The sequence below is a fragment of the Lepisosteus oculatus genome, chromosome 2 (assembly GCF_040954835.1).
Source record: "Lepisosteus oculatus isolate fLepOcu1 chromosome 2, fLepOcu1.hap2, whole genome shotgun sequence".
Classification (NCBI taxonomy): Eukaryota; Metazoa; Chordata; class Actinopteri; order Semionotiformes; family Lepisosteidae; genus Lepisosteus; species Lepisosteus oculatus.
Window position 1 is genome coordinate 25,897,993 of NC_090697.1, and position 21,770 is coordinate 25,919,762.

At 38.9% G+C, this 21,770-nt stretch overlaps 1 protein-coding gene and 1 non-coding gene across 2 annotated transcripts; one reads left to right on the forward strand and one right to left on the reverse strand.

Annotated features, from left to right (window-relative positions):
• Positions 1-359: 359 nt before the first annotated feature.
• trnal-caa (transfer RNA leucine (anticodon CAA)) lies at positions 360-433 on the reverse strand. The gene has a single exon. It is a non-coding gene; the product is annotated as a tRNA-Leu (tRNA).
• A 491-nt stretch (positions 434-924) lies between these two features.
• On the forward strand, positions 925-15,410 carry laptm4a (lysosomal protein transmembrane 4 alpha). Its single transcript, XM_006626348.3, has 7 exons — positions 925-1,369; positions 5,409-5,529; positions 10,490-10,566; positions 12,468-12,590; positions 12,838-12,933; positions 13,935-14,033; positions 14,662-15,410. Exons 1-7 carry the CDS (start codon positions 1,244-1,246, stop codon positions 14,734-14,736), a joined length of 717 nt encoding a protein of 238 aa, XP_006626411.1. The 5' UTR covers positions 925-1,243; the 3' UTR covers positions 14,737-15,410.
• The last annotated feature ends 6,360 nt before the right edge of the window (positions 15,411-21,770 follow it).

Below are 21,770 nucleotides of genomic sequence, written 5' to 3' on the forward strand. Positions count from 1 at the left end.
GACCAGTATGTCTTTAGACTGTGGAAGGAAAATGGCACCTACAGGAAATGTGAACACTGGGAGAACATACAGACTCCATGCCATGCAGGCATCACCCCAGAAATTGAATCGGCACTAAACACATTGCGAGGTGCTTGATACAGTGCTATTCCCTTCTGTTTGCTCATCATCAATTGAATACAAGAGCTGTTGAGTTAAAGGTAAAGGGGCAAATTCAAACTGACAATTTGTAGAGATGGGTGGATGTTTGCCCGTTATGTCTTCGAGCATGTAGGGGCAGCAACATCCTGTTGGTGTTACCGTGACAGTTTTTTTACAGGACGGGGTTGTTAGCCCAACCCCCAACAAGGAGGACCTGGCGCCCAACATGGGACATGAACCCACTCCCCTGAGATTTTGAGTCTCACGCTCTACCAACAGAGCTAGTTGGGGCCTCAGTTTGTAGAGAGACTGCATAATATTTGTCATTCTAATATTGTTGAAAGTTATGTAATTTAATTATTTTTCAAAACCATGGACTTAGAGCAGAAAAACTTGTAAACCAGCAAGAAGACCAGTTAATGGTAGCAGTTAGCAAAGGCACTGCAGAACTAACTGATGACTGAGGACTAACTGATTTAGGCCAAATGCTGAAAGTGCCTAGAATCACGTGTTTTCTAGTGACTACATGCTCCCTGCATTCAAAAACATACATATAAACCCCATTTCAAATAATGTAACTAATAATATAATTGCATACGTGTCGATAGTTCGAGGCTCGTTTAATACAGAACAAGCCAACCCCACGTGACAGTGAAATTCAAGCAAGGCAAAAGGCGTAAAAAAAATGACAGGGATGACAAAGTGGTTTGTGGAAAAGGAAAACTTGATGACACGGTGATGAAGTAGTGGCGAGAAAGCTCCCGGTCGGTCCTGGCTAAGGGCTACGTCACACTACCGGCTGACAATCGGTGGCGCAAGACGCCGTGTCGCCGAAGTCCGGCCGAACAGACCAGCTCAGGCTCAGCCTTTGTCAGCCCACGCTCGTCTCCATGGCCGTCAGTCTCCAGTGAGCCAGCCTGGCCTGGCCTGCTGGGGCACCCTTAGTAGCCATTGGCCACTCTTGCTGGCTATCAAATCTAAGGACGTACCGGGGTTTGTTTTGGTTTTCATACGTCATCGCCTGCGTGCGGAGGCTTTTATTTCAGCCGCTGGGGTTGAGACAGGCAGTGTGGGTTTTACCTCCTGATAAGGCTTTTCCGCAATGTTTCTCCCGAAAATGGAGGATAATGTGAATTTCAAACCGAGTCGGGACAGGTTTTACAGTACGCGGTGCTGCGGCTGCTGCCATGTCAGAACCGGAACCATTATCCTGGGGACGTGGTACATGGTAGGTGAAAGCTGATACTGGCTTTTCTGCTGCTGCCTCTGATGATCATCTGTGTGGCTTTTTCCTTGCCATTTTCCCTTCCCCGAGATAGCGCATGAGCGAAATACAGTGAATACCGATGATTATAGTATTGCAGGGTAATGCGGGACGTGTGAATAATAACGTCTCTCCTGCGTGTTATTTAAATAAACGAGTGATATAAAATGCTTGTTTTTGTAGCCTGCTGTATCCATCTCGATTCGCAAGACCCGTGTTTGTTCAGTCTCTCCCCCTGCAGTCTCTGTAAATTAAACTCATGCTCTGCTACCGAACTAGATCAGGACCATTTTGGTTTCACCGATTTGTCCTTTTTCGAGGTTCTGTAATGGCAGAACTTTCCCGGCTACGTTCAGTTTTAGTAAACGACGGTGAATTCATATATCGGTGGTGGGGATGTTGTCGTTTTACCCTAATCTGCATTTTTTTTAACCCAAAACATGGTCTGCTCTTCGGCTCCGTGACATTACTGCGCCCATACATTGTAAAAGTAAATGTTGGTTCACTTAAAAAATCGAAATGCGATTTTTTTAAATGGCTTACATTTATTTTAAAGACGCTAAGATGGCGTGAATTAACCACCCACAAAATATTTTGAGAAGATGCCGAGATTTCTGTTGACGATTTACATGACGATTAACCCGATTTTACCATTATCTTAGATTCAGCTGTGTATATGTTGGGAGAGTCAGAGATCAGTGAGGTTTTGCGTGGCGTTGCTAATATTAACGGATCTAGTGAAACTGCCTCTTCCGTATCTTGGCGACTCAGACGCCTTTAACACTCGACTTCAAAGTTATTTTAATTTCCGTAATGGAAACTCTCTGTTCTTGAAAATTACTTAAAATTCAACCTGCGATTCGAATTCAGGTCCGCTATTTCCACGAATAACCTTTTTTTTTTGTCAATACAGTATATTAGACCAAAGAGAATCAGAACTTCTTAAGTTTAGGGGGTCTCAAACTCTGGTCCTGGAGAGTTTTTTAAGATTTAAAACCTACCGATGAATCAAGCAAATGTATCTTGAGGGAGTATTGGCAATTTAAATGGTGAATTTGCAGGATCAGAGTTAAGAACCCGGGTTGAATTTAGCGTTGAAAACCGTCCGAACTGCTCTCAAAGTACAAGGAGTGTAAAGCAGACCTGCCTGTACACTACACTCTTAAAGGATACAGTGCTACTGCAGCATTAGAAATGTTGGGCCTCTCCGGATCTCTGATAGGATAACCAGTGTGATTTGCAGTCCAATACAGTAGTAGAATACAAGGGTTGTTTGAGTTTTTTTTTTCCGCAAGAGCATAATATTTGAGTCACGGCAGAATTTAATTGTATTCTTCCAATACAAACATTTTAAAATACTTCATGTGTGATGTCATTGTTACTTTGATATTTTGATATGTCAATATCATAGGTATTACTACATTTTGTATGACTACATTATCAAAATACTGATTCATTCCCCATTTCTTTTATGTTTGAAAAGACTGTTGCAGCCCCTGTCCTTTAATCAATATGGTTTTACCTAAAATATTATGAACAGAAACTTTAAGTTTTAGAACAGTGTACTGTTGGTTTGTTGGAGTTACATTTGAAATGAACTTTTTCTTAATTTCTTATTAATATGTAATGGAGACCTTATAAAAACACACTTCTGCATTTACAGATGTGATCATCAGTTGCAAACAGTAGTGTTTTAAGTGTAAATCAACATTAATTCTTATTAAAGACTATTGCAAAGTTTTATTTTATCAGTACATGAGACAAAAATGTAGCATGACATTGGGGAAATATATATATATATTTTAGAATTGCCCTTGTACTGTACGTCTGTATTTTTTGGGCTGGAGTTGCTTTGCCAGGAGTCTGGTCTTGTCACTTCTAGCATGTCCTACTCTAAAGTTGTGCTATTTTACTGTCAAGGTCGTTTGCATACTGTTATGAGCCCAGTTATGCAACAGTTCCATGCTTTTTGTCAGCTTGGAAACAGATCTTTGTTTACTGCAGCTACAGTGGTTTTTCAGGCTGCATCCTCTTGTATAATCAATGTTTTGACGTATACCACTGAATGTACTACCTCTCTGACTCACACTTTGCCTGTTTCTTTGACACAAAGTTTGGCCTTGTCTTTTCTTAATTCGGAATGTAGCTAAAGATATAGATCTCAATGTGGAGAAGTGATCATGGTCTACAGACTGGGGAGTCCAAATCTAATTGCAAGTGAGACAGTGCTGTTGTACCTTGATCAAGGTACTTCATTCGGTGTGCTCCAGTATAATACACAGCTGTATAAATGCATCTACAGGTCTTCATTGTAAGTGAGAATTTGTTCTCGACCAAAAACTAATTCAGATGTTATTATGAGCAAGGAAATTGTAATTGTTTGATAAGGTATGCATTAAGAAAACCAGAATGTTAGGATAGTAAAATTCCTTAATTTTACCAATCTGTAGAGAACAAACTCTCATTTACAGTCGTGGGAGATAAAGGCAGAGGCGGAGAGTCACTGAATGTTCTTCTAGGGAAAAGAATGGTCTGGTTACTGTGGGAATGAGTGGAAATGAACCGATCATATCGATCTGTACAGCACTAGACACCAAAGCAAGCATCATTAAAAATGTTTTTGTTACAGATGCATTTATGGAATCGGGAATTATGACTCATGAGTTCTCATTGATTTTGTATTGGAATTACCATCTAACAAGCTCGTCATTCAGTCTTGATGATATCATTCATGTAAAGCTTATATGAAGCATTTAAACATTTGTCACAATCATGGGTACTTCATTCGGTAACTTCAAACTGGTGTACTCATTCAGTGGATGCTGTGAAATGTGTGAAAGGAACTTTAAAAAGCTTGTGCAATACTAATTTGTACTGAATACAACTCTAGACTAAGTTGCCAAGTCAGCACAGTATATGTGAAGTTAGATTGTGAACTAGAGCTGATGCAGATACAGCTGTGCTCCATATTTGCTGACTCAGTATTTTCCTGAGTGGTTTGAACCAGAAATGATGATAATGCTACAGCAGATAGTTGGATTTCTTGCACTGTGAATGAGCAGTCCAAGTTTCATGCCTCAGGAAGCTGAATTTTAACTTCAGTTGCAAAAGAACTGACACTCTTGAAATCACACTTGAGCAGTAGTGACAGTGAAAAGGCTCCAGAGATCTTGCAAAAAAGACAATAGAGAGGTCCATCTTTCAGTCTTCTATTAATAATGCTGTCTAAAATTTATTTGTGGTGATTTTCACTTGGCTGATAATAGTGTGTAGGCCCTCCTCCAACTATATTTTCTTACTTTTCCACCTATGCTTTTTTATGTTCAGTTAAGTCAGACTGCATTGCATAATGAAATTTCACACATGCTACTTCCTGTGTAGTTTTTGCCTTGACCCATACAACCAGTCAATAAATAGATTGCAAACTGTATGGATTCCTTGAAAAGAAATTTCAATTAATTTCAACTTCATTCTGAATGAAGAGTCTTAATTCATTAAAAATGACTAAATTCATATCTTATGCCTAACCCACTGCCAAAAACGATGAGTTGTTAGTACTGTTTAATACACACAGTAGTTTGTATATAGTTTTACTGTTTCCATAAGAGAGATGCATTAGGTAGCTGGTTGGAGTTTTTTGGACTAATCTTGTTTCAGTATCAGACTGAAATGTATTTTTTAGCCTTATCTAGGATGCATATTAAAGATTTTTGTAGCTAAGGTTAGTTTTTTTTTTTAGTATTTGACACAAGCCTGTGTATTTGAATTATGGAATTAGATGTTTGTTTTAAAACCATTCTAGCCCCTTTACAGTATTTTCTATACGCACAGGAGAATTTAGCACTCAGCCTTGTCCAGTGAAATTCGAGAGCCAGTCAGAGCAATATTTCTCTGATGACACAAGAAGTATTCAGTCAGGACTGAGTTGTTTCAGCATCTCATTATGCTGTGTATGTGTCTACTGTATGTTTCACGCTCTTCATGAATTTCTGTTTCTTTTCAGGTGGTAAACCTGTTGATGGGAATTTTACTGACGGTTGCTGTGACTCATCCTGACAACGTTCCCACTGTAGACCTGCAGTATGAAGTCATTGAGCATTACTTTGCCTCAGATAGGATGGCAGGTAAAGTACGAGATTTAAAATTGCAGAACTGCAAAGCACACAGCTGCGGTATTGGCTTAGAATTTTCATTGAAGAAATCTTACTGAAAAGAGCTGCAGTTTAAGCAAATCTCTCTTTGGTTAGTAGAACCTTTTTTGTTTTGATTTCCCAGTTGACTAATGAGACATGATACTACTGCATGGAGAATGCTAAAAGAATAGACGTGTAGAATGTTTAGTTTTTTTTGGTGGCAGTCACACAGTATTCTTTCTGAGATATTTTTAACCCTTGTTTTGGTATGATCAGTAGCAACAGAATGATATCTAGAAGTAATTAAGGTAACGAGGTGGGGGGTGGGGGGCTTAGTTTGATGACTTAACATTTTGTGGTTAAACTGCATTTGGCAGTGGAGGCAATTTCTGTTGACTTCAGACTGCTGTCTGATGTTAACCAAGTCCTCCATTAAGTACATTGGTACTCTAGGCTTTGGCATACCTTGGATTTTTGTAGTGCTCCAGGAACAAACTGTACTTCATAGCGTTAAGTTAATGCCATTGTACAGTTGTACAGTATGTTAAAGCATATTGTGCCATACAGTACTAAACACATGACTTTTTACCTGTTTCCACAAAAATCATAGAACATAAGAAATGCCACAGATGATCAGATGCTTGTTTTGTAGTTTGTAGCTGTTTGATATAACAAACCCATCCAGCTATTTGTTGAATTAAGCCAGTTTCAACAACACAGTTGGGCAGCTTGTTCCATACTCGCAATAAAAAATGTTTTGAATAAAACTGTCCGGATTGGAAAAGCTCATCCAGCTGTTTCTTGAAAGAGGCCAGGATATCAGTTTTAAGAACATGGCTGGGTGTCGTGTTCCATATTCCCATGATCTTTTGCGATAAATCATGGTAGTGGTCACAGAGGTGTTATCTGTTGATTATCATTTAAAGTAATGTTTTAACATTGCTGTTTATCTTCAGTTAATAAAGTAACACTTCAACATTACACCAGCACTCTCTGAGAAATCTGTCAGACTAATCTGCTCTCCATTTGACCTGATCCATTACAGACACGGTAACCAACTGCTCAGTATTTTATCATGAGCCCTAACAAATTTGTCATTGAAATAGAAAATACAGAACGCCGTATGTTTCCACTGAAATGTCAAAATATGAATTACTGTATGTGTGGCCAGATCCAAAGTTCTCAAGAGATTGGCTTACTAATAAAAAGGGGCATTTTTGGAACCATTTTGTTGTATAATCTGAATGATGCTAGAATAACTAATGCTACATGTGTGACCACTTAAGAAAAGCTTTCTCCGTGTTTGACTTGGTTTGCATTTCACCTTGAATATCTCTCATATATTTCCTAGGCCCATGTTTGCTGATTTTGCTTCAATATCCTTATTTATAAATAACAGAAACATTGCACTGCTGTTTACCAGTAAGGATTGAGGCAACATTCATCTGAGTATTAGGAAACAAAAGTCTTTCTTTGCTGGTATTTTCCAGTTAAATCTGGCTCCTTGAGAGTTTCTGCTAATCCAGAGATGCAAATAAACCAACTAGAAGGAGTCTGAAAGCAGTTGGGGATCGTGTTTTTTAATTTCATGCTAGTGTACTTGTTATTAGGTTTAGGTGCATAATTGTGATCCAGTTTACAAGTGAAATAGAATAGTCCAAAAAAATGCCTAAAAATGTAGGCAGTTAAAGCTATTTTCCATTGATATGATTTGACAGTTAAGTGAGTAAGCAGTGTGGCAAAATACATTTGTTAAAAGGCAGAATGCTCTGTTTAAGTTTTGGTTGTTCAATGATTACTCCAACCGTCCAATTGGACTGATTGATTCAGTTTTTACCAAGGTGTAGGTATGGAAGATCCCTGCATTTGGTTTTATACGGTACATGACAAGTCTCGATTTTCTCTTCACCCAGGACATAAGAAATGTTTTTGGCCTATTTAGCCTTCACTTTGTTTGTTACCTGTTTGGTAGTTAGTAGTTGTTAGAGATCAGTTCTCTCATTCAACTTTTACTTGAAAGAAATTGTGAAAGACGAGTTCCAGTCCTCAGTCTTGTAATACTTGCAGTTATAGTGTAGTGCACTGCACAGATGTCTGATAGATTGCTGCAGCTTCTGTGCATTTGCCTTACCAGGGACTGACACACTTGATGCAATCTGAATGAAATTCTTAAAATCCTTAGCTTGCAAACTACCATTTGACAGTGCTTCCAGGTACTGTGCACTGCCAGGAAGCTCGTGATCTAGTGGGTGAAGAAGATTGGAATTAACAGGAGACAGGATTAACAACATGGCGTCAGTGGAGGTTGTTATTGTCATGACATAAGATTTGGGTTCTACACAAAACCTTTTTGACTTTGTGTTGTTCCATGTACAGTATAAGCATAGTAGCGAGACAGACAGGCAGACACCCCGAGAGATTCATATGGTCTGTTCTTGTCATATAATCCAGGGGGATGAAGGTCAGAATGGACAAAGCCTAAAAGTGCTCACTGCCCTGACACATGAGGATCATGGTGGACTGTGAAAGTGGACGAATGCCTAGACTTTATTAGAAGCCAGTAGTAAAGCCCTTGATAATTTTGCAGTAGACATCTCTTTTTTTTCCTTTCATTCAGGTTTTTCTTTTTATTTGTAATGGGGGGAAAAAGAACTTTAAACCTATTACCTAATTTTGGGGAGAAAATAAGCAGGAGCAGAACTGTTTCTGTGTTTTTTTGCTTTAAAAATAGTGATTCCAGTCCTGGACCTCTGTGGATTTTCTTTCCACTTCTACACTTAAGGATTTAATTTATCAAATTGATCATATCTTTAAAAATGCTCAAAAGCATTAAACCAGTCCAATTAAACTAGCAGTGGTTTAATGGTTCATACTGGACTGGTTTAATTATTTTCAAAGTTTTTGAGCATTTTTAAGAGAGCTAGAAAGCCTGCAGCACTGGAGTTGTGCACTTATGCTTTAAAGCCCCAACACCTGTAGATGTGGAAGTTGCTAGTGATCCAAGTTGGCTCATTATGGACTTAATTGGGCCATTAAGGTCTGAACCGCAGTTGTCTCGGGCTAGACACGCCTGGCAAATGCTAACTAACAACGACTTTCCATCCAGAGTGCTTTTCTGCAGTCCTCAATAATGCAGTAGTGATTTTGGATTTAGATGCGTCTTTCTGATGTGAGCAGTGCCTCTCAGAGGTATTTCTAGGGTTTCTAATCTAATTATTGTAGAATTCTTTCCATTTGCAATTTAATTAGACAAAGACCCTGTCAAACTGGGCATGATGGGGCCAACAGAACACAATTTTTGAAAATACAAATCAATGTTGGATACAGATTTAAATAAGGTTTTATGCATCTGCCTTTTCCTTTCTGATGTTTACTGCTTTAGCAGGAAACTACAAGGTCCCCTGAGTGTTAAACTTGTAAAGATCATTCGAAATGGCTAGAGGTGGTGTAGAAAGGCTGATACAGCATGAACTAAAAGTCACAGGAAAGGTATTTTGCCCAATTCCTAGCTTACATGTTAAGAAGATCAAAGTCCTGCACCTACAAAGTTGAAAACGGAGTAATGGAGAAAATGGGGATTACATGCGATTCCATGTCAAATAATCTTCATTTGCAAGTAGTAACCTTTAACTACATTATGTAGCCTTTAGTGCCTATGGTAACTGTGCGTCACAAAAATATACGGTATATAAATTATTTATACAAAATGCAGATTAAATTGGGGATTAAGCTGGTTTGCGTTTTTCCTACTGAGCTCTTAATCAGTTCAACTTAATGAACCTTTAATCGAACCAACCGATTGATTTTTAGCTTTTTTTTGTAATTGGAGACTTATCATAAGCCGTCGGCTTTATCTGTTATTTCCTAGACATATTGTGAGCTAAACGCTGTTTTAGTGTGTTTTAAAATGTTGAAATGGAGCTCTTCACACACTTGAAAAAGGTTCAACAGCTGAAACATTGTTTATCTTTTCTGTGTTCCATGTGGAATTAACCTGTACATGTATTTTTACAGCTAAATCACATTGACGTAGCTCCCCTTTCAACATATTTTAAGATTGTTGTTGTTCCCCACTTAAAGTACTTTCTCACAATTCTCCTTCTTATTTATCCATTAACAATAACAGAGACAGTGGTTAGAATGACCCTGTTAAACACTCACATAATAGACTTTCTGTGTGCTGCAGGCCCATTGCTTCAATTCAGCCTTTCATGGAAACAATAAACCTACAGTAAGTGAGAGGAGAGCTGAAACCCGCTATGGTTTAGGACTTGAAGTGTTTTCAGGGTTTGATGAGCTGAACTAACAAAGTTCAGCTGTAATGAAAACCAGGAGAAACAGGAGTCATCCTGGACCAGGATTAGGAAACACTGCCTTAAGCACAAAAAAGGGAGGCAAGGAAGTTCAATTTCCAAAGCAGTGTTGCCTGACTTAGGGTCAACGTAGGAGACGGCAACAATGGTAAACATTTAGTAAAAAGCCACTGAAGTGCTCAAATCCATATCTGTGTTTAGAGATCCTTATAATTAAAAAATGCATAAGCATTTTGCACCATGAGTTTGTAGGTTGGTTTGCTGTCAATCAGTTTGACCTATTTTCATTATCCATTGTCCTAATTTTCATTAGGACATTCATGTTGAGCCAGTGTTTGGATATCTGTTATTCGGTCAATATTGACAGTCAAAATTGCATTGATTGTTTTTTAGCAGTTGTGTGGAGAGTTTTGTGCGAACAAAGAAGTTCTGTATTGTCATGAGCAATAACTAGCTGTTATTTGAGAAGAAAGCTAAATTTGCTATCTGCATAAGGCTTTTAGCTTTAAATTTACCATACGTGAAGTCGGCTAGTAAAAAGTTAGGGGCTTTTTTTGAGAGTGGATAACTGCGTCTAGTGTTCTGCATCTTCCCCTCTCCCAGTTTCAGGATGTAATATTTCCCCTCTGTGTGTTTAGAGAATGCCTGTGTGGGGTTTGCCATTTCCCTGCTGATGTTCACGATCAGTGCCATGATGGTCTACGGGGCCGTTACTGTAAGTACCAAGCGTCCCGATACAGACATCTGTCTGCAAGCCGCTTTCCGTCTAACCTGAAAATTGTCATATCCTCAGTTCCTGTGTCTGCAGCTTGCCTTTCAACACAGATTTTATGTTTGTTTTGATTTCAGGTCGATTCATTGTAGTGTATAAATCTCCAACTCTATTTCTTTTTGCATGGTTCTCAGTTTTGCATAAACAAATATTTTGTTGTGCCTGTTAATAGCTGTATATTAGTGACTTGGATATCGACATGCATTTGAAATGAACCTTATATTCGGCAACCAACAGGGCAAAAAGGAAGCCCTTAATTATTTTGAAAGCATAATTAAAAACTATATACTATGTGTAATGGATCATATTGTGATATAATTAGTCATATTATCAGATGTTTTAAACATGCATCAATAGTTTGCTCTTAAACACATGGTAGTGTAATGAATTCTGCAACCACTGATGACAAATAGTATATTAGTATTTCATTTTCAGGGGACAGAAGATTTTCAGATTAAAGCCCAACACGTTGACCAGATCACCTCATTGCTGTAATGCTGTCTGACTGCCTTCTTGCTTCTCTGCACTGCAAATGATACTGCCTAGGCCTGATTAAATTCAGACTGCCCCTTTGTGTCCATGATAAGCAGTGTGATTGACCCTACCTGTTCTAGACTACACCAAATGCGTCACATTGGTTTGGACACCGTACTTGAAAAAGAACTTGTGCATATATAAATCATACAAACATAAGGCAAATGCTTTGCTGGCCTGATAATTATCTTTCCTTACTTGATATCTTATGACTTACTTACAGTAAGTGTGGTTATTGCCATTGCTGCTTAATTATCGTTATTAATTTAAGTGATGCATTTATCAAAAGCTAAATATATTCAATACAAAATCCATTTTGCACATCTGGCACAGCTGGGTTTGGAGTAATCAGAGCAAAGTACCTTACTCCAGAATACCTGTTCCCAAACCCTAACTACTATTTTGTACTTCTGCTTTACTAACATGTCATTGTGCCATCACTCAAACATTTTTGGGGGGTCAAACTCCTGTCATGTTTTTAACAGTGCTAGTTATTATAGACTTTAAATGCAGCTGCGGTTATCTACAGCTTCTGTACACTGAGGAAGCGTTTGACCACATAACCACATGGTGTGCTGTTATCTCCTATGTCATCATTTAAAGAGTTTATTTTTCTTGATTGAGATACTGTAAGGTTAAGTTTTTTTTACGTGTCCTAAAAATATACTAATGAGCTCTGTGTGTCTGTGGAGATTGGGCGTAATATTGCACATATGCTAAAATATCACAATATTAATTCCTAATGTGTAAATCGCTACTAAGGTGCTGATTGGTATTGTCAGCTGTGCAGTGGCCTAAGTCTGTGGCCCTGAATGTGTCAAAGGGGTTGTGTAATACCCTGTGCTTTGGGTCTCAGTGTTGCATTTATGTTCCTGGGCATATATGGGGGTAGTGTGAACACTCTACATGCCTGGGTTTTAATTTAACATTACACTTACTGTGTGCCGACTGAAGAACTGTCCTACTGTTCAATTTCTTAAAAGCCAGCTCAGTTTGGATGAAGAGAAACAGGCTCCTGCTGGTGAAGGCTCTTAAGGCAGTTTGTGTTGCTGTACGCAACTTTGCATATCTTAGCTGCCTTTTAAAGATTCGGCCTACTGATGGAAGGATTTTTGATTGAACTGTGAAGGCTTTTTATTTCTTGCAGCTGTATGCGATTAGACCCCACTGTATTCCAGACCTGGCTTTGTTCCCATGTGATAAATGCCTTTGGGTTGATGGGGTACAACAGTTAGGATAATCTTTGAAATCCAAATTAAAAAGCGGTGCTATCCCTAGTCTTTAACATGCATTTTTTTTCTTTTGCACAGCATCGGGATGGATGGTTAATTCCTTTCTTCTGCTACCAGTTGTTTGACTTTGCCCTGAGCTGTCTTGTGGCCATCAGTTCCCTTACATACCTTCCCCGGATCAAAGACTACCTGGACCAGCTGGTAGGTTTTTGCCTTAGTTGTTGAAGTGTAGGTCCAAAAAGGGCCTCAATCGTTCTGTAAACTCCATCATTCCGTGTTATACTTGTGCCATTATTTGTGGTTTCCAACCGAATTGTGATAAATACCTGTATGTCTGTGTTGACCCAATGCTCCCAGTGTTGTAGACTATGTGGACATTGGTCTGCAACTGAAATGTCACAAATGTCCCTTTGAAATAAACTGCTTATTCTTGCTGTCTTTCATTCAGCCTGACTTCCCCTACAAAGACAACCTGCTGTCCCTGGACTCCAGCTGCCTTCTGCTCATCGTCCTGATCTTCTTTGCCTTTCTCATCATCTTAAAGGTAAATGATGGGTGACTGTCTCTTTAGTTTGGTTGGCATTCAAAATCAGTTTCACTGATGTTATAGTAATTGGAGGCTTCTAGTTGAGTTGTCGTTTGTGTCTGTGGTACACTAGCAATATGCATGTACCAAGACTTTAAACTCTGTGGGTGTGCCTAGTGATGTCCTAGTCTTGATATCATAATGCTTTTTTTTTCTTTTATCTTTGTGCATTTACTGCCACTCCTGACTTCAGTGTCTTTATAAATATTTTTTTTTCGTTCTTTAAGTGTTGTAAGGAGTATTCTGTTGTAGATATTTTTACGCTCTTGAGTATGAAATTGGTAGAACTGTATGCTGCTCTTAGAATACCAAAAAGGCACCTTCAGCTGTTATGTTAGGCTATAGCACCCCCTTACCCCCTTAAGTACTGACTTAACTTCTGCCATCTTATTTGACAAAACAGTGGTTTGTCCAGTACCTCTAGTAATAGCAGCAGTAGGTTTTCCTTTCCCCAGAGGAAAGCATTGGTAGAATACATTTATTTTCAACAAAAAGTTAGATTAGGCTAGGTTATACATACTAGCATCAGATTAAAAGATGCTTCCATTCTAAAAATGTGACTCCCATAGGAGGTTAAAACAGCTGATATCCTGAATAATGCTGCTACATTTTCATCCACAACTGAGTGTAAGTTGAGCTGTTCCTGAGCAGTTCTGCAGAATTTCAGAGACTGTTTTGTCATTTTCATCTATAGTACAAGCTGTGCATTAGGTCCACAATAGACTGAAAAAATAATGCTGTGACAACAGTATGACATAGGTCTACAATTTTTTTCCCAGCTTTTCCATCTTTATGAGCTATTAGGCTCAGTGAGTATCTAGATTTTAGGCATTTATAGCAAAACAGTGTTCTTGGCCTACATTTGAGAAACATCTTTAGAATTCCCACATGTAGTTCACTGTTCGACACTGCTAGACTGATATAGTTCTAGTTCACTGTGTAATGCTCTTGTCTTCCAGGCATACCTGATTAACTGCGTGTGGAACTGCTACAAGTACATCAACAACAGGAACTTGCCAGAGATTGCGGTTTACCCTGCATTTGAAGCTCCCCCTCAGGTACAGTGAAACCAGTTGCTGCCACCCAACCTCCTGCTTTCAAAACATTTTTTCAACTGGCACCTAAGGCTATGTTTTCCAAAATACATTTAAACTATGTAGGGTGTAGTATATCAGCAGATTGCCATACAGAATAAATGCAGGTCCTATTTGACAGATTTGTTTTAAAAATTAACATTTAGCCTTAACTATCTTAGAAAGCTGAAAAGGACAGTGATCTACAATTGATTAAGTTAATGTATTGGAGAAACCAAATTCTCTGCAGTTCATGAATATTCATAGTAATCAAAGCACTTTAATGGAGATTAGTATTACATCTTGCTAGCCCATAACTAATCTGTAAGCTTTTTCCAGTATGCTTGCACTTTATGCATTTACATATTTATTTCTTGTGAGTTCTCAACTAAATAACTGAGGTTTTCACAGCAAAGGAAGGCAGATGGGTGCCTGAAACTAAACAAAATCCTGCTTACTCCTGTGAGCAGAGTGATATAATGACCAGTGGAAATTAGAAAAGTAGAGCAAAACTACAAATGAGCAACACAATATGACTGGTTTTAACACAATGCTTCTGTATTATGTTTCAACATTGTGTGACGGATGGTTCTGCTTCTGGCTGTCTTTGCAGTACGTTCTGCCCACATATGAAATGGCAGTGAAGATGCCCGAGAAGGAGCCCCCACCTCCCTACATGCCAGCCTGAAATGCCAGCAGCGGAGCGTACACAGTCTGAACCAGCTTGTTCTAACCTTGCAATACCTTTTTAGAGACTAGGGACATCCAGGGATATCCTCTAATCTTTAAACTCCAGCAGTGTAGGAACTGAGGGAGGAGGAGTTTGATATATTAAAGCAGTGTGACAGGGAAGGGAAGCTGCGATAACGTTTAGGAACTTTTTATCTTCTTTTCCTATTTGTTCTTGATGTCTTAGTGTAAAGCTAACCGAACACTAATATTGCCTGAATTTTGATCATGAAGTATATTTTTAAAAATCCTTCCTTAAATATTTATAGGTTTTGAAAATCTCATTAGACAATCTTTTCAGCATTTTAGTAACGCCATATTTTCATTTTGTGGATCGATACAAGACTGGCTTTATTTAAGATTGTTGTATGGTAAAGGATCTTTTATTATTTTGCACTTTCTCCATGTGTATTCAGCCTTTGTGTGTGTTAATGTGCCATGTGGATTTTTTGATGCCTTTTGTTGTTTTCTGTTGTACGTTTCAAAGCAGAAAGGGGTAAGGAGGTGTTGACGCAAAGCGGGGAAAAACTTTTGGCAAAATTGGAGGAGAGATGATGGATGCATGCTTTTTCCTTTGTACATGTTTTGCTCCTTGTGGGGAAAAAATGGCTTCAATAAATGATTAGAAAAGTTTTTAATCATCCCCAATTCATCTGTTCAGTCTTTGTTTCTGTGTGAAAATATGCCAGGTATTTTTAATCAAATGTCTTCAAATAGTTACACAGTAATAATTTAGTTCGCTCATACTTAGAATACTTTAATTGGTACCCTTCCCAGTTACAGTGCCTTGCGAAAGTATTCGGCCCCCTTGAACTTTTCAACCTTTTGCCACATTTCAGGCTTCAAACATAAAGATATAATTTTTTTATTTTATGTGAAGAATCACCAACAAGTGGGACATAATTGTGAAGTGGAACGAAATCTATTGGATTTTTGAAACTTTTTTAACTAATAAAAAAATGAAAAGTGGGGCGTGCAAAATTATTCGGCCCCTTTACTTTCAGTGCAGCAAACTCACTCCAGAAGTTCAGCGAGGATCTCTGAATGATCCAATGTTGTCCTAAATGACTGATGGTGATAAATAGAATCCACCTGTGTGTAATCAAGTCTCTGTATAAATGCACCTGCTCTGTGATAGTCTCAAGGTTCTGTTGAAAGCGCAGAGAGCATCATGAAGACCAAGGAACACACCAGGCAGGTCCGTAATACTGTTGTGGAGAAGTTTAAAGCCGGATTTGGATACAAAAAGATTTCCCAAGCTTCAAACATCCCAAGGAGCACTGTGCAAGCGATCATCTTGAAATGGAAGGAGTATCAGACCACTGCAAATCTACCAAGACCTGGCTGTCCCTCTAAACTTTCAGCTCAAACAAGGAGAAGACTGATCAGAGATGCAGCCAAGAGGCCCATGATCACTCTGGATGAACTGCAGAGAACTACAGCTGAGGTGGGAGAGTCTGTCCATAGGACAACAATCAGTCTTACACTGCACAAATCTGGCCTTTATGGAAGAGTGGCAAGAAGAAAGCCATTTCTCAAAGATATCCATAGAAAGTCTCGTCTAAAGTTTGCCACAAGCCAGCTGGGAGACACCCCAAACATGTGGAAGAAGGTGCTCTGGTCAGATGAAACCAAAATCGAACTTTTTGGCCACAATGCAAAACGATATGTTTGGCGTAAAAGCAACACAGCTCATCACCCTCAACACACCATCCCCACTGTCAAACATGGTGGTGGCAGCATCATGGTTTGGGCCTGCTTTTCTTCAGCAGGGACAGGGAAGATGGTTAAAATTGAGGGGAAGATGGATGCAGCCAAATACAGGACCATTCTGGATGAAAACCTGTTGGAGTCTGCAAAAGACCTGAAACTGGGACGGAGATTTATCTTCCAACAAGACAATGATCCCAAACATACAGCAAAATCTACAAAGGAATGGTTCACAAATAAACGTATCCAGGTGTTTGAATGGCCAAGTCAAAGTCCAGACCTGAATCCAATCGAGAATCTGTGGAAAGAGCTGAAAACTGCTGTTCACAAACGCTCGAGCTGTTTTGCAAGGAAGAATGGGCAAGAATTTCAGTCTCTCGATGTGCAAAACTGATAGAGACACACCCCAAGCGACTTGCAGCTGTAATCGCAGCAAAAGGTGGCTCTAGAAAGTATTAACGCAAGGGGGCCGAATAATTTTGCACGCCCCACTTTTCATTTTTTTATTAGTTAAAAAAGTTTCAAAAATCCAATAGATTTCGTTCCACTTCACAATTGTGTCCCACTTGTTGGTGATTCTTCACATAAAATAAAAAATTTATATCTTTATGTTTGAAGCCTGAAATGTGGCAAAAGGTTGAAAAGTTCAAGGGGGCCGAATACTTTCGCAAGGCACTGTAACTAACACCAGCTCCTTAATTATTTTAGACTTGACTATTGTTCTCACTCTAGCATTGAAGATGGTGGGTATATTTTGAGTTAATATGTACAAGCCACTTCTCTTGTTTTTAATAACAATAGCACCTTTTTTCATTTGTAAAGTACTTTTTATCCCAGAGGATCCCAAAGTGGTATATATTTTGCAGCTTCTATGTCGTAATGGTGGTACAGTATTCAGAACTACACCAAGTGACACAAACTAGCCCTGGTCCTATTTATCCAAATCAGTCAGTCTTATAGGGTACACTAAATTGCCTACTTAAGGGCTCCAGTTTCCTCCCACAGTCCAAAAACATACTGGTACATTTAGTTGTGTTTGTTTCTGTGTGTCTGCCCTGTGATGGACTGGCATCCCATCTGGAGTTGCTTGAAAGTGATCCCATTGCTTTCTGGGATGAACTCCAGCTACCCCGTGACCCCAGATTGGAAGTTGTGGTTAGAAAATGGATAGGAACACCTATCACTTATTAGTCAATAAAACAGGTATTTTAACCAAAGAACCTTTGGTCCTTGAGAGTGAAAGGGTGTTCAGATAACTACAGTATATTTTCTTCATGGAACAAACCACCTGCTTTAATAATTGAAACTGTTTCAGAACTTTAGAAAATTGATCTTGCTGGCTCCACAGGACCAGAATTGGGGAAAAAAACTAAACCAGAGCATTATATAGTTTCAGAATCACCTCTCTTGAGGCTTGTGAAATATTCATACTCGCATCCTCTTAATTCGTTTTATTTCTTTTATTGCCTGAGAAAGAATTGTCTGCTTCTTATATACGTTTCCCCATCCTAAACGTTCTATTTTTGTCAACCATTGAATACATCTTTTATACATATTGGTATAGCTTTAAATTTATATTGCTGGTTTTGTATAGTATACTGTAAACTCCATTTCTGAATGTAGATCACATCCTATTTTTTATATTGTTGGACGGTGTCCTTTACATCCCATAAATAGCAAATTGAAATAGTTTGCTATTCGTAGCCTGATCTTTGTCATTTGAATTGCGAGTCGGTTCACATAACTGGTCAGCTGGGGTTCTGGCAAACACTTACAGGACCTGCTGACTTCGATAATGACCAGAGGCAGCAGAACCTGGCAGTCTTGGAATGGTCCAGCAATGACTATCCAATCATAAGCGGTTTATTGTTTGAATAGTTTTCTGTCAAGTGAGTGTTTGTGTTCTCTTGAGCTCCTTTGATTAGTAAATCATTATTATATCTCCATGGTATAGTTAATTCTCCAATTGTTTTTGTTTACTGCGGGCAGTTTTTAATACTATAAGGGAAAATGCCTTGTTTTTATAATAGGAGTTGGTTAGGATGAAGAAAGAGCTTTGGCAGCTTCGAAGAGATTTGCAGCCCTTCCTGTACAATATTTTGAAAAGGAAAGTTTTGTTTTTGTTTGGAAGAGGGGAAATCTCGTTTTCTATGGGCATCTGTAGTTTTTACATATTTTTTGTCTTCAGGTTCTAGGCTTCACATCCTTCTGTTACTTTGAGCAACATGTTTTGTCTGGGGTTTTAGCCTTTCAGTAGCATACTTAATATTCCATACGTCCTGAAGATCTCTGTCTACTATGGGTATTTGTTTTTCACATGAGCAAGTCAGTGTGAAACGGCAATGTTGGGGTTGTGCCTCTGGGTTCTGGTTCTCGCGTTCGATTCCAGAGTGGGATGCCCTTTCTGTGTCCTCTGGTTTCCTCGTACTTCCCAGAGACATGCTGTCCAGCTTAACCTATACAGTATATCTAAGTTATCCCTGTGTTCTTGAATGTGTGTCCAGTGGTGGACAAGTGTCCTGCCCAGGGTGCAGTCCTGCCTTGTGTCCTGTGCTTTCGGGATTGGCTCTGTTTTGCCAGGACTCTCACCGGGAATTAGAGCCTTTCTGAAAAAGGATGGTGGGCGGGTGATCAAGTCAGTTGACCTAAATATACACAGTTGTTGCTCTCCGCTACCTTGGTGCCATTTAATATTTTGCAAGCCATGTTCACTAAATATCACAAGCGGACTCCTCCCTCCACAGTTACTGAAACCCTTTCTTTTTTAACTTTATTTGACAAAGAAAGGATGTACAGATAGAATTTATACTAATTTTCTTCTTTCATCTTTCATTTTCCTACTGAAACCTTTTCACAGGGTGTATTCTTTTTCCATACAGCAAGACTGCACCGGTATTTGAATTCAAGCCAATTGCAAAAGATTTCTGAGAGTTGTAACCTTGTGCTGTTCACCTTTTTCAGAAGTACATAAGAAAGGTTACAAATGAGAGGAGGCCAATCGGCCCATCTAGCCTGTTTGGTATAGTAGTAAAACTTTTCAAAGTTTTCAGAAATATATTCTGATTAGTGGCATTAAAATTTACTTTTCAGCACATGAAATCTGCCAAATAAAAAATCCCCTTTTCTTATAAGTACTATTGCATCTTTTAGCAATATGTGTGTTACTGGTGTATATTTGTATATCCCTGTATTTTGGAAGATCTAAGCTATTTCTTATTGGAATTAATCACTGCCACTAATTTTCAGTATCATTGCATGATGTATTCTATCCTTAGTTTAGACGACCAGTTACTGTACATTACCCCCTGTGAATGCATATCATCTCTGTTTTGAGATCTTGGGCCTTTTTATAATGGAGACCACCCAATCTGATAACATCAATTTCATAGCAATTTCAACGTATGATTTTTTTTTAGTAAAGCGTATTGCACAATACATTAAATGCTTGTTACTTGATTCAAGTATTCTGGAAGGTTAGTTGTATCTGCTTGGTGCTATCTAAAGGCAATTCACAGACAAAGCAAGATACAGATACTGAACAGGGGATAACCCTCAAAACAAAAGTGAGGATATACAGTGAAACACAGGTAATGCACATACAGTAAGAACAGGATCAGACATGAAGAGTATTTTTGAAATAATAGATACTGACAGTTCATGCACGCAGGTGCTGGTACCCTGAACCCCACCTCCATTACCTTACATGCTAATTGCATCTCCCCAGCATTCTGGGTGGCGCATAGTCACTGTCCTGCTGTCCGTTACCGTTGCCCCAAGAGACAGCATTACATTATTCGATGGGTGTGTGTATGTTTAAATGTGTTCCACAAAATCCTTGTTTTTAAAAATAAAAAACTAAAAGCCTTAAAATGTTATTTGAAATTTGAATTTAAACTCAACATTGTTTTCCTCACTCTCACAAATGGCATTGCCCTGTCACGTTCTGCACATGGTACTGTACATGCGGTTCTTTCTGTGTCTACTGTCTGGCACTGGTGATCGTTCTGAAATCTGAGACCTGTTTAGGAAAACGTCCGTAACGGCCCGAAATCTGAGCGGAGGGGATTTGGGTCGAGGAAACTGCAGGGAAATGTTTCGCACTTCTATTAATCGGGCATGGTCCTTCACCCTCTTGTTTCCATTCCGGGTTGCCAGGGTGCCACAGCCAGTGGCAGATGGGAGGCAGGATAATCCTTGGCTCCCGTAAAAGCTCCCACATTCAGGCAGGCAGGCAGCCACTGCCTGTCACATGAGCTTTTGGATGGGATCTGCTCTCTCTCTCAGAACACACAGCACAGCAAATCAATCCCAAATCCTCACTGCTCATTTGAAAATCATTTTGCTGTGAAAGTTCAACCAGGGAAATCACTGTGTCACAGTCAAGGACAGCGCAGTAAATGGTGCTTCGATTGAATGAATCAAACTAAATCCATCTATTTCTGAATTGTTTTTTGCCATCAACATACTGTGCATCTAAAGCCACAGCGCTTGGTAATGTTTATTTGAAAGACAAAAGCTAACAAATTGTTTTTGCAATCCAACTGTTTATTTGAGGTATACAGATGGCAATGCTTATATTGCCTTTCATCCAAGCATGATCTTAAAATTGTGTGGAAAACAACTGGGGAACAGAAGACATTTCCTTGAACTGAAAATTGCAACTCTTCTGAAGCAGATAATGATCAAACCTTTTTTTCTTTTTCTGTATTATACAGTTAATTGCAAGTATATATGTGAATTTCCAAGGTGTCCCATTTTGTAAAATTATAAATGATGCACATACATTTTATTCAGTTTAAATATTTTAGTCAAAATCAGAATGCTCAAATTGAAGATCTCCTAAGGTAAATTAAGGTAAATATAAGCAAAACATGTAGGGAACAAATTGGCATAAGTATTTAAGGCTGTGAACTCAATATTTGATGGATGTACCTTTGGCAGCATTTACAGCTGCAACAGTTTATTTTTACAGTTTTGATTTTCCTCTAAACTTTGCTAGTTCTTTGCTCCATCTACAATATGTTCCTATTGATGGGAAGCATAATTATAACATAATAACATGATTGACAGAAGAATGGAGATGACTGGTTGATTCTAATTAATGAAGTTCTAATTCTATGGTGTCTGACCGCAACACCTTTTGCCACATGTTTGCAGTTTTACTTAGGTGCTTTGTTTTTTTCCCAGTTCCATACAATCCTCTTTGTGGAGTCACCAGGATATTCTTGACCCATGGACTTTTTCTCCCATCTCAGCCACTGAACGCTGTAGCTCTTTCAAAGT

Coding starts and splice junctions, on each gene's coding strand:
- laptm4a (XM_006626348.3), top strand. CDS start 1,244: ATGTTTCTCCCGAAAATGGAGGATAATGTGAATTTCAAACCGAGTCGG. Junction 1,370..5,408: donor TCCTGGGGACGTGGTACATG/GTAGGTGAAAGC, acceptor GTTTCTTTTCAG/GTGGTAAACCTGTTGATGGG. Junction 12,591..12,837: donor AAGACTACCTGGACCAGCTG/GTAGGTTTTTGC, acceptor TCTTTCATTCAG/CCTGACTTCCCCTACAAAGA.